The sequence below is a fragment of the Tamandua tetradactyla genome, chromosome 18 (assembly GCF_023851605.1).
Source record: "Tamandua tetradactyla isolate mTamTet1 chromosome 18, mTamTet1.pri, whole genome shotgun sequence".
Taxonomy (NCBI): domain Eukaryota; kingdom Metazoa; phylum Chordata; class Mammalia; order Pilosa; family Myrmecophagidae; genus Tamandua; species Tamandua tetradactyla.
The window spans coordinates 48,445,815-48,457,860 of NC_135344.1; the positions used below are offsets into that span (position 1 = coordinate 48,445,815).

The window sequence follows — 12,046 nt, forward strand, 5'->3', positions numbered from 1 at the left end:
AAATGACCTTCAGTAAGGATGGGGTCTATCTCTGCTTGACATTTGCAGAATGCAGAGCTTCCTAATAAAAGCACAACATCTTTCTGAACATTACATCAGACCTTCCCTAGAGAGGTGTAGAGGCCCATCTCCGACAGACTTCACAGTTTATGGCTTTGTTTTAGAAAAGATGATTGGGTTTGCTGGTGGTTTGGAAAAGGAGCATTGAGAGGAAGTATTCTGTCTTTGTGAATATTGCGCAGTTCAAATGCCTCCCCATTTCCACTGACTACAGACTTGCTCAACTAATATAATCGAAACACCAGGTATAAACAGAAGTCTGTTTACTCCTCTGATTCCAATTACAGGGAGCATTTTTTTTTTTTTTTAACATGGTCAGTCACCAGGAATCAAACCCGGGTCCTCAGGCATGGCAGGCAAGCATTCTTGCCTGCTGAGCCACCATGGCCCACCCTATAGGGAGCATTTTTACCTAAGGTTCCTACTGCTGTGCAAGTACAGAACTCAGGGGAAAAAAAACTAGCAGTGCCCCGAGTCTCGAGGTCTTCAGATCCTCACTAGAATGTACCAGGATATTGCAGTGAAATTGCACCTAGAAACCTCTTCAGGGAAAAGACTAATTACGTATGTTTTGTGAAACATGAGGTATTTGTTTTCCTGCTGTAAAACGTTTGAGATCTTAGGTTCAATTATCACTTTGAATTTCCTTACCTTAGTTTCTGCTTTCCCGTGAGCCTTCATGTATTTATAAAATAATTTTCTCGTGTTTTATTTATGCTATTTCGATCAAATGATTTAGAGCTACTGTTGACCCTTGTATATTTCTAACACATAACTCTGAGAGAAGTCTTTGCTTCACTTTCTCTTTGCTTAGATGGGCAAGGATTTTTGTACAAAAAATGAGACACATATCCACTTTAAAAATATCTTGTTATTGTTGATGAAATTACTTATATGGCAACTACATTTTCCAGTTTGCTCCCCAGCTTCTTGTCTCAGGAACTATGGAGTTCACTAAGAAGAAGATTCTTTTATTTCTGGAGCGTTAAATAATGAGATGTTTCAGAGTGTGTATAATAATACACCATTGCATCTTGCAATTCCAGCTCTCTGGCTTAAATGGACCACTACAGGTGTGGTGAAAGTTTAACACAGATTTTGACTCTAACTTTCTCAATGAGCTATAATGCATGTGTGTCAGTCACACAAATTAAACATGTGCCAACATTCTTACTTTGGGTAGATTTTACATGCCGGGTTCCAGAAGTGACGTTGATCCAAAAAGGCACTAGCCCTCTTTAAATGCATCCAAATGAATAAAATCAAACACTTTTGGCAGGTATTTACACTAGTTTCCAACCCTGATCTCCTACAAATGGTTTACACTGGAATATTTTTCTTGCCACAGACTCAAGGCTCATTCCCACAAAGAGGGCTTATTTTATAACAGGATTGGAACTTACCTCCTGGTAATAAAAGGACTTCCTGAGGAGGGGACAGAGTGGGAGAACAGGGCATCATTCATGCTGGTGACAGGTCTGGGAGGCCTGAAACAAAGTACAGAGTGTATGGAAAATTAAAACAAGTCATTAATTAAAAACTCTCCTCCATCTCACAAACAAGGGGCTGGTGAAATGAGAGTTCTATCTTGCTGAGGATTAACATGAATTGTACATTTTCCAATCAAACTCTTTAAGCATTTTAAAATTACATTTTTCCTGAGTACAGAAAATCCTGGTTAAACAACAGGAAAGTTGATCCTTGAGTGTTGGACTTGGCTGTTCCGTCTAGTCATTTCCTTGAATGTAATTAAGGATTTTGAAACAGCCTTAGAGGCACTCCCTTCTAAAGTGAGAAAACTTGATGACTATCAGAATACACATCATTTGGGAAGAGGATGATTTCTGGGCTTTGAAAAGTTCCTCCTGCCTTCTGCATGGTGGGTCTCTTCCATTATGTCTGTTCTGGAAGGATACCGGCAACAAAATCATCTTGGATCTTTTGCTCTTCCTTGAGAAGATGCAATTAAGAGCCACAAGGGTTTATTGGGTTTCTGCTATCTGGGTGGATCCACACAGTGAGAGAAAAAAGGGTTCAACAGTCCCCAGAATTATCCATGCTCTTCAAAACCAACTGCATCTAGTGAGTGATTCTCCTGCTCAGAGTCCACCTCATCTTGTCTCACTCTTTCCCTATCACCAATGTCTTAGTTCTGGTAAAACAGTACAGATCAGATCTCTACTTCATCTATAAGTAGGTTTTAGTTTTATTTTAGGTTCCATGTAAGATATTCCATGATGAGATGGGATGGGGTTTAGAGTTCAGAGGATGGAAGCCAGGATGGAGCAATGTATCATTCTGAATCAGAAGAAATTTTGGTTTCACTATAATTTTTTGTTTGGGTTTCAGAGAAGAGAATTTTTTGAAGAGGTGGTATTAATTCCACTAGCCCTCAGAATCTATGTTTGTTTTGCTCAGAAGTCATATTTGTAAATGGTTTAATTTTTATGTTAGGGAACCAGGGTTAGTTTTGGATTCTACAATGAAGAGATTATGGGGAAAAGGTAGACTTGTTTATCCCCAGATATTAATGGAGATAGACATGATGCTATGTAGGTTTTTAAATGTAAGAACTATGAGCAAAATTTCATGGAAACCTTTTCTTCCTGGTAGTTGGTGCTAGACTGTATTCTAAGATTTTTAAGACACATTATCCGTTGAATGTGGTAAAAATTCCAAGTTCATTCACCTTAAAGAGGTTAGCTGAGATGCTAGTTTTTGCAGTACTTTTCTGGGATGGGTCTTTGTACAAGCGAGCAATATGAAGCTAGTTTAAAGCTAGTTTTACTTTACAAGAGGGATGACAATTTTATAAAAATGTCCTCTGAGAATTATGAAAAGTTAGGTACAGGAGATATTAAAAACAGGAAACAGAATGAAACATATTCGCTTTAACATTACAAAAATTTTTGTGAAAAAAATTGATCCACATTTCTAGTTTTCTTTCTTCTTAATGTTTGCCTTTTGTCATGTCTCTATGCAATAAGAAAACAAGGCTTTAGAATGCTTTTTAATCACCCTGGTACATTTATCCTATTTGACATGGTCATTGTCTGCAAAGCTGAAATTGTAGTATTAGTAAATGGTTTCCCAGTTAGTGGTTTATCATGGAAATGTACTTGAGGCACAGAATGGCCAACTTTGGCATCAAATAGTGGTTTTCAGAGGGAAGGAAGTTTCTACTTCCTCCATAATAAAATGGGCAGTTACTTTACCTAATAAAGGCTCATACTGGAAAATTTAAACATATTTACTCTTATGAAAAAGCAAGAGCTCCACAAGATGGGGTAAGTCACAGGGATCTTTTGCAAAGTCTTCTTTCCAAACAAGACCTGGAATAGGTTTGGGTCTCCTAACTGCTTATAAGTCTTCAGAAGTACTTGAGGGACTACTGAACTACTTACCAAGTATCACTTTTGGCAGCACAAAATGAATAGAATAAAGACTATTAATCATGGTAATATTTACAGGCAATACAATCGCTAAGAGCAAATGCCAAATACCCAAATGTCACCACCTGCTCACTTCTATTTAAGGAATACTTCATGATTGGCAGCACATCTTTGCTGTTATGTGGTAAAATTTCTTGGCTATAATAATAGGATGGCATTTTCTGTGCATGACATGGTTAATGTCCATATGCAAGGGTATATATATGTGACAGTCTGTTGCAACCTGTTTAAAAAATCCTATTGATTCAATCTCTTTTTTAGTATACCCAAGACAACCAGTAACATGTAAATTAGCTACACTGTGAGACTGTCACATTTGTGCTGTTTTTCACATTTAAAAACCGGAACTGAAGTCTTAAGCAAGTAATGAAAATATTTTCTAATTTACTCATGTTTTGATCAAGCATAAGTTAATAATTTTTTGTCTCAATTTATAGCTATACCTTATAATGATTTTTTACTGCATAAGATAGGAAACGCTATCTATTAGAAGACTAGTTACAATTTTGAACACAAATCACAAAACAATAAAATGTGTGTATTTAAGAAGATGCTATAATGTTCAACCTTAGATTCCACATTCATGGGTATTATCACGTTACACATATTTCAGGCTATCACACATATTCCAGCCTGCAGTCATCCTTCTCTTACCAAACATTTGCAGTGTGTGCTTCTTTTTATTCCTTGAAGAAGGTCTTAGAAGAAGTTATACTAATCTTCCCTTAACATTACCATGCTTTTTTCCTTTGTAACCAAGAGGAAAAATGCTTTGTTCTATATCTATGCTGCCAGGCCCACGTCGATGTGCCAGCACGTGACAGAGTGTGCCACTGGTATCGCCACTGTTCATCCTCTCTGCACCGCTCTCTGCTCGCGTTTGTGTGTAAGCTTATCCATGGGTATAAGAAATAACGCAACAGGATATTTCTGAAGGCCTACGCAAACACGTGTCCACAGAATGAGAAAGATGTGCTTTGAGCCACAATTAAAAAACGTAAATTATTTGAGGAAGCAGAGGGAAAAGTCTATGCGTGAGGACTTCAGAGGTAGAGTCAGACCTACAAAGCACATTTTTATTGCCAAGTGTGGTTCTAAAAAAATACTCTAGGATGTTCTTTGGTAGAGATTCAACAATAAAATTTCTTACTGCACGTATTTTTGTGCTGTGGTAAAACTCCTCCTGCTAAAACCTTTACTCTTTAAACTGTGATTGGGAGGAATAAATTAAGAGCATTAAGCAGGAGTCGGGTGAATGGAGTATTTCTTTCTTAAAGTTTTCATTCATTTGGTTCATTGCAGAGCACTGTACAAAACTGGTGGAATGGCTTCAGATAAACGGACATGCTATGGAATGTTATATATTTTTGTCTGATTTATCCAAATTATATCTATGTATATTTGGATAAATATGAATATTCATTATTTTCAGATAAATATTCATTATAATAGATTAAGAGAGTATCCTTCTTTGCAAAAATTAAAGCATAATACCATTTATTTTGTCATTTAAATGGCTTTTATATACACATGATCATTTAGAATATCTAAATGAGCAACACATTTTAAAATCAAAAGTCAGAATATTCACACACACAAAATGAGATGGATATCTTTTAGGGCAATAGCATTTGGTAAAGAAACAAATAAGGAGAAATATTTCTAAGCTAAAAATAGAAAAAATAAAAATATTTTATTCTAATACAGACTGACTAAATGTCCTTATCCTAAATTTTTTGTATGTTATTTCATTAGTTAATATTTTACACAATTTGCATTTTAAAATTAAGACATTCATCCTGGAAAAAAAAAGTCTCAGCAAGGATAGGTCAGTATTTTGATTTGAGGAGTATTTTGAGAATCTGTTTTAATACGTGTAACTTCTCTCAGGAAAAAAGCACACATTTTCATATACTTGTACTAGCTGGTATAAAATTTTAGGGAATCCTGAGACCTGTCTGTGGAACCCAGATTAATAACCCAATGTGTAGATATTATTCTCAATTAAGTCACTGAATAACATGCAGATCATATTGCTCATACAAATTGAAGTTTACAAACGATTCCTCATTAGCCAATTAAATAACTCACACACACACACAATCAACACACTCCTGCTTAGCACTTACTGGGTGCCAGGCCAGTGCTAGCTCAATACTGCAATATGACCTACTGCAAAATTGGATTTAAATTCACACCTGCTCCCACTATCTAATTCTTTCCTGAAGTATCCTAGCTCCATGTTACTGCAAAGCTCTTGGAGCCAGGTACTTCACGTCCACTCTTTCTTGTCCTTCCTCCCATCAAGAAGCTTGGATTGAAGCTGCTCTCTTGGGGTGGGTAGAAAGTGACTCAGCAGCAGCAGAGAGCACAGACTTGCTTTCATTTCGATTTGTTCATTCATTAGGAATTTAGTGATTGTCTCTAATTGTCCATAGGAAGGAAAGTCTGGTCTGTGATAATCTCTCTTCCTCTCAATGTTAGAGCAGGGCAACAGCTTATCTAGGGCAGCTTTTGGCACATGGGTGGCCCTTGGAAGCATTCCCTACATTTATTTATCTTCCCCCTTCAGGGATTATCTCAAGATTTATTTTTAGAAGCATAATTTCCAAAAATAAGGTAACCATGTTCCACAGAACTGGTTGTTTATATTAGTTGTTTTGATGCTTAGCTTACGCCAGCATGTAAGATGAAAAAATGGAGCCTCTGGATTCTATTGCTGACGGCAATGATTCCTCAGAGCACATTCTCAGGAGCAAGTCAGACAAAATCCCATATCAGTTCACAAGTGCAGAGACATGATGAGGTTTAAGTCGTTTGATGGTCTTTGCGTAGATCCATTGGAGGAGTCACTGTTCTCATAAGGCTCTCATTTTCACCACTGTGCCTCTTACAGGTCCTATTCAGAACTGTCTGGGTGGGGAACTGGGCACTGGTGAATTCGTAATATTGGGAGGACCGATCAGCCCACATCTTGATGTCAACTGGTGCCTCTGAACTATGGGAAACCAAAGGCGGTATAAGGAGAGGTTTATGAAGTCTGTATTTTAGAGGCTTCCATAGGTACTAGTAACTACATAATTTCTAATTGTACATAAAAGTAGGTAATGTGCCTCTTCCTTCTTTTGAGCCCAAGAAAAAATTAAGGAAGAAACACTTCCTTCTACCTAATCCCCCTGTTATCTTGGCCACTCAGGCCCGAGGGAGGCTCCAGGGCACAAGGTTTCTGGGAAGCAGAAGGGATGGGTGGTAGAACTAGTTCCTGGATAGCCCTGCTCTGTCCACCAAACTCACATGTACTTTGGAGAAACTTTTTTTGAAAGTCTGTTTGTGGATGTTCTGATGAATTTTCCCACTGACTGCCCTCTGCAGCCCTCCCCTGCCCAGGCCATGATCCTTTTAAAGTTATATAGCATCGGCTTTAAAAAAAAAAAGCAATTTCTAGGTATGCCGGTATCTTTAAGATAACTGGCTCTGTAGAGGAATGCAATGAAGGGCTTTTATTTTGAAGGCTCAAAGCACTTATGATGTTAGGGTACAATGTGCTTTAACACTTTCTCACCACCGTATTTCTGTTAATCATTTACTTCCAACTGTGCGGATTCCACTAACATCCATATGTCATAACTTGCTTTTTGAACACTTTCCACCTCGAGGTGAATTATACTAGTGTTGTATATGTTACTTGTACAGTTCAACAAGAAAAATTATAATGACATTACTTTCATTTTTTTTTTCTTAAATTAAATCTTAAAACTTGGTCTTTGACAACTGATATGAGATGGCCTCTGTATGCATCTAGACATGTCAGTGAAGAAAGAAGTCAATTCATCTGGAGGGCAGAGATACTCACACGATGTGAGCCAAGTTGAGGGGCTTCTCAGGCTGGTCAGGAAACATGGGGTGCAAAGGTTCACGGCTGGAAGCACAGCTCAGAGACTTGCTTAATGCATTAGTTAGCTTCTTAGCAGGTGATTTCTGGAAAGAACAAGAAAGGTGGAAGCAAAAACAACTAGCATTTATATAACGTTTTATCAGAAGATTTGCTTTTCACAATAAAGAGCAATTTATTCGTTCACTCACTCATTCATTCAATAAATACTTCTTGAGTACCTCCTGTAGGTAAGCATGTTTGCTCCATGCTGGGAATAGAGGTTGGAAGAAGTCACCAGGGTACCTGATCTCCTGCTGCTTAATGTCAGCAAGTGCTGTAGATAGAAGCACTTATTGTGCATAGGATCCCTGGGCTGGGACTTAATAAGCCAGCAGGCATCCTCCTGAAACAAACTCAGGAGAAGGGGAAGGTAATTTCAGATGGAAGAAGCAGCAACTGCAAGGGAGGGAGTGGAAGCGACTTCACTCTGGAGATGAAACAGGCAGATCTTAAATGCCTTTACACACCACATGAAGGACTGTGGTCTCTGTCCCAAGGACGGTGGGAGCTTATGAAGAGTTTAAATCCCAGGGGTAACTCAGTCAGGCCTGATTCTGGAAGGATGACTCGAGCTGAAATATAGAAAACAACCTGGGAGGGGACGGGACGGAAGGGAGCGAAGGGGCAGGACCTTCGGCGGGAATCCAGTGCAGATTGTTTCAGGTGTGGCCTAACGCCTCCAGATAGAGGTAAAAGTGAGACTTCGATCCGAGTCTTCAGAATTTAAAGTCCATGTTCTTTCCAGAGCACTAGGCTACCTCTCTTCCATTTAGACAGATGGAATGTTTCTCTTAAAATTATACAGCCAAAATGATAAAAAAAAAAGTCTATCATATATAAAAAATCTTTAACAAATTTTTCCTTTCCACGAGAAGCCATTTATAATTTTGTCACTTCCTTTTACACATACTGTCTATAATTATGATGATGATGAACTGGCTTTTGTCCTCATTATTTAAAGCTAAGTAAAAGGAGCATTGTTCCAGAAGTGCCTCTTGGACTTTTGTTAGGAAGCGTAACTCTTAGGGCACTGAGAGCGGTGGCAATGTGAGCTCTTCATGCCATGAGCCATGGGGCCCTTTGTCTTTCTGAGAAGTCTGGTCCTAGTTTGTAAAGATAATGTCCTGCAGGGCGATTTTCGAGTCCACAAACCTTAAAAAAAGAGCCTCATTATGTGGCTTTTGCATTTATATAACACAAGTAAAAATGATTAGCCTTTAAACACTAATCCTTTAGGATTTGGGATAGCCCAAGTTTGAAAATTGTTAATATGCTAAAAAGAAAAACCAGAAAGTGTCTTTTCCTCTCTTCGGTATGAAATTATCTTTCATGATCTGTATTAAAATTCTTTTTCTCAGCATATACTGTAACCAAAAGTGAGGGGCAGCATTCAAATGGGTGCAAAGTCCTCAGTATAAGTTAATTTAGTAAAGAAATGTTACTCTAATTCAGAATCTGACAAGTGATGAATAATCAATATATTTAGACTGAATATCAATCCCAATAATAATTCCTGGAAAAACATTTTGATTTAATGTGCATATTCTGAAGACTTTTCGCTCTCTTTTTTTTAAAAAGAGGACAATCACTGCAGTTTTAAGTGACCACAGGATGCGTTTCAACATATTAAAATATAGAGAGGCTTACAAATAGTTTGCATTTTCCTGTGATGATAACTATTCCATGAGGGGCTGGCAGGGGCTGATGGCGTATCCCACACAAAATAATCCACAGTCCACAGACAGAGTGATATTTTAATGGAAGCAAAAGAGCAACATCGATGGAAATGACCTTTGCGTTTAAGTGACACAGAGGTCAGCAAACTGTAAACCATGCGAACAGCACATGCCCTGTGATAGTTTAATTCTTCTAGACCCTGTGCTACCTGCTCCCGAGAATACATCACATAAACAGACATCCACAGGCTTCCTTTAGCAAACTGGCCACGCAGACTATTTATCCATGAAAGATCATCAGTTAATATAACCACAACCCTTGTCTAGGGCAGAAAAAGTAAAATGAGACAGTATCATTAAGCCCACCTTCCCATGCTTCTTTCCTTTATATTTATGCATTTACGAGAATGCCAGAACCTAAGAAAAAAGAAACCGACAGCTTTTAAGCAACTCCCACTAGCAAAACAAAACAAATTTGGAAAAAAACTTAACTTACTGTGAAAATAAGATTATGTTCCGGAAGGTGCCTGCTGTTTGGTTGGCGTTTAAGTCAAAACTGAAATTATCTATACTCCTAGAAGTAATATAGTGTGAGTCTTCCTACAGTTTATGGCCCAGGAAGTTACCTTGGGTTCAGCAATCTCATAATAAGAGACCCCAAAAGGTGAAGGAGTGTAGGGAGAGGAATGTTAGATTTGGAGTGGAAGGTAAGTTGTCCTTAATTCTGTCACCATCCTTGATATTCCCTCTTACTCTGGGCGACACTCTCATAACCAATGGTCAGTATGGCCCAGACTTTGCCTTACCCATGACGTGTACTCTTTCATTTGGTGCTGGTTGCTATGGGAACCACCGGCGTGTCCCCTCCAGAAGCAGTCCTGACAGAGCTGGTAATTGTGACACTGTTGGCATCGGTAGCGAAATCCCATCATACTCTCACTGTGGCAGTAGGAACACTCAACCGGATGGAAGACTAAGGGGGAAGTAAATGAAGGGAAAAGAATAAGAAAAATATAACCCAACCGGAATTACCTTTTGGTTTCAGATGATAATCAGTCTTGGTGGAGAGAAGCATTAAGTTTATTTCTGGAATCATACTATCCTTTACAAGCATCTGTGTCGGGGTGGAAGAAATGAAATGGTGAGTGGGAACTGGTGTCCTTTTAACAACACAAAGCTTGGTAATGCCATTTGCTCTCTCTACTCCCATCTCTTATACTACAAGAATATCAATTACTCAAACTGACTTGCCTTTCCAAAAAAACTGCTCTGTCTCCAGGAGACCAGTACAGCTCTCTGAAAGATTTAGAAGCTCAATGGATGAATGCAGTTGACAGTTCAGTGTGTAGAGAGCGAATATTAGATAAGTGAAAAATAAGGGGAAGAAAAAAGAAAGGGAAATGGAAGGAAAGTAGGAAAACTGGAAGAGACAATTGAGCTACTATTTTAAAAATGGAGTGGCTAATGGGCTATATTTAATGACTGGCATTGCCTCCTCTAATAAACATTTTTTTTTTTTTTTGTTCTGGAGTCAGGTGCATAAGGCCTGTATCAGTTTGATAAGCTGCCAGAATGCAATATATCAAAAATGGGATGGTTTTACTAAAGGAAATTTAATAAATTACAAGTTTACAGTTCTAAGGCTGTGAAAATGTTCAAATTAAGGCACCAACAAGAGGTTACCTTCACTCAAGAAAGGCTGATGCTGTTCAGGACACCTCTGTCAGCTGGAAAGGCACATGGCTGGCATCTGCTCGTTGTTGTTCATCCCTTGCTTCCAGCTTCTGATGCCAGTGGTTTCCTCTCTAAGCATATTTCAACATTCACTTAGCTCCTCTGGGACACAACTCTGGGTTCTGGCATGTTTAACATCTCATGGGAAGGCACATGGTGACTACTTCTGGACTCTGCCCATGTCTCTGTCAGCTCTGAAGTAACTTTTTCCAAGGGTCTGCAATGGCTGTCTTTGTCAGTGATTCAAATGGCTTCCCCAGGGGCATTTTCTTTCTGCAACTCCAAAGGTCTCTAGTTGTGTGGGCTCTGTTGGCTTTTTCCAGAAATGGTTCCTTCTTAAAGGGACTCTAGTGAACAATCCTACCTTGAATGGGTGGAGACATATCTCCATGGAAACCACCTAATCAAAAGGTCCCACTCACAACTGGATGTGTGAGATCTCCATGGAAACAACTTAATCAAAAGATCCTACTAGTAGTATTGAATGAGGATTAAAGAACATGGTTTTTCTGGTGTACAACAGTTTTAAACCAGCACATTCCATCATGTGGATCCTAGAAAGACATGTTCTTTCCAAATGCAAAATACATTCATTCCACCACAATATCACAAATCCTCAAACAATTTCAGTAAAAGTACAAAAACAAGACAGAGTCATGAGTATAGTACAAAATCTCATCAAAGTCAGCTACAGGGCTTGTCTGTCCTAATGCAAAATCCTCCTCTGTCTTTGGATCTGCTGCCAGTATATAAAGGAGGGACATTCATAGGATACATATTCTCACTTCCATAGGGAGAAATTGGAAGGAGCACAAGGGTCACAAGACTTAAACAGTTCCTAGGACCTAAGTCCTACTAGGACTTAAACAGTTCCTAGGTTCCTAGGACCTACTGAAATCTAATGGCAAACTCCATTAGATTTCAAAGTCTGAGAGTCATTTATCCTTGGGGCTTTTAGAAAGTGGCAGTCCCACCCTTTCCAAGGGCTTACACAGGAGCCCTGATCTCTCCAAATGCAACCTTGGGACATTGGAGAGGCCACCTTTTTCTCAGCCCCACCCTCTCTAAGCATTGCGGCAGCACCTGGTCTCTCTGCTATCTTGGGGGCACATGCTCAACCCCCTCAGAACAATGTAGTGGCAGCAAGGCTCTCCCCAATCCCCAGTGAATGTGTTTCATGCTCTCTAAGG

At 39.0% G+C, this 12,046-nt stretch overlaps 1 protein-coding gene across 16 annotated transcripts in view; it reads right to left on the reverse strand.

The window, feature by feature from the left end:
• The window catches only part of DTNA (dystrobrevin alpha), a 383,081-nt gene that overhangs the window by 70,322 nt on the left and 300,713 nt on the right, over window positions 1–12,046 (reverse strand). For all 16 annotated transcript variants that reach the window (XM_077135650.1, XM_077135645.1, XM_077135648.1 and 13 more), the window contains 3 exons: window positions 9,929–10,095; window positions 7,366–7,490; window positions 1,464–1,547 (listed from right to left, as the gene is read on the reverse strand). In XM_077135650.1, the coding sequence (XP_076991765.1) occupies window positions 1,464–1,547; window positions 7,366–7,490; window positions 9,929–10,095 (376 nt within the window). The remainder of the gene's footprint in view (window positions 1–1,463; window positions 1,548–7,365; window positions 7,491–9,928; window positions 10,096–12,046) is intronic.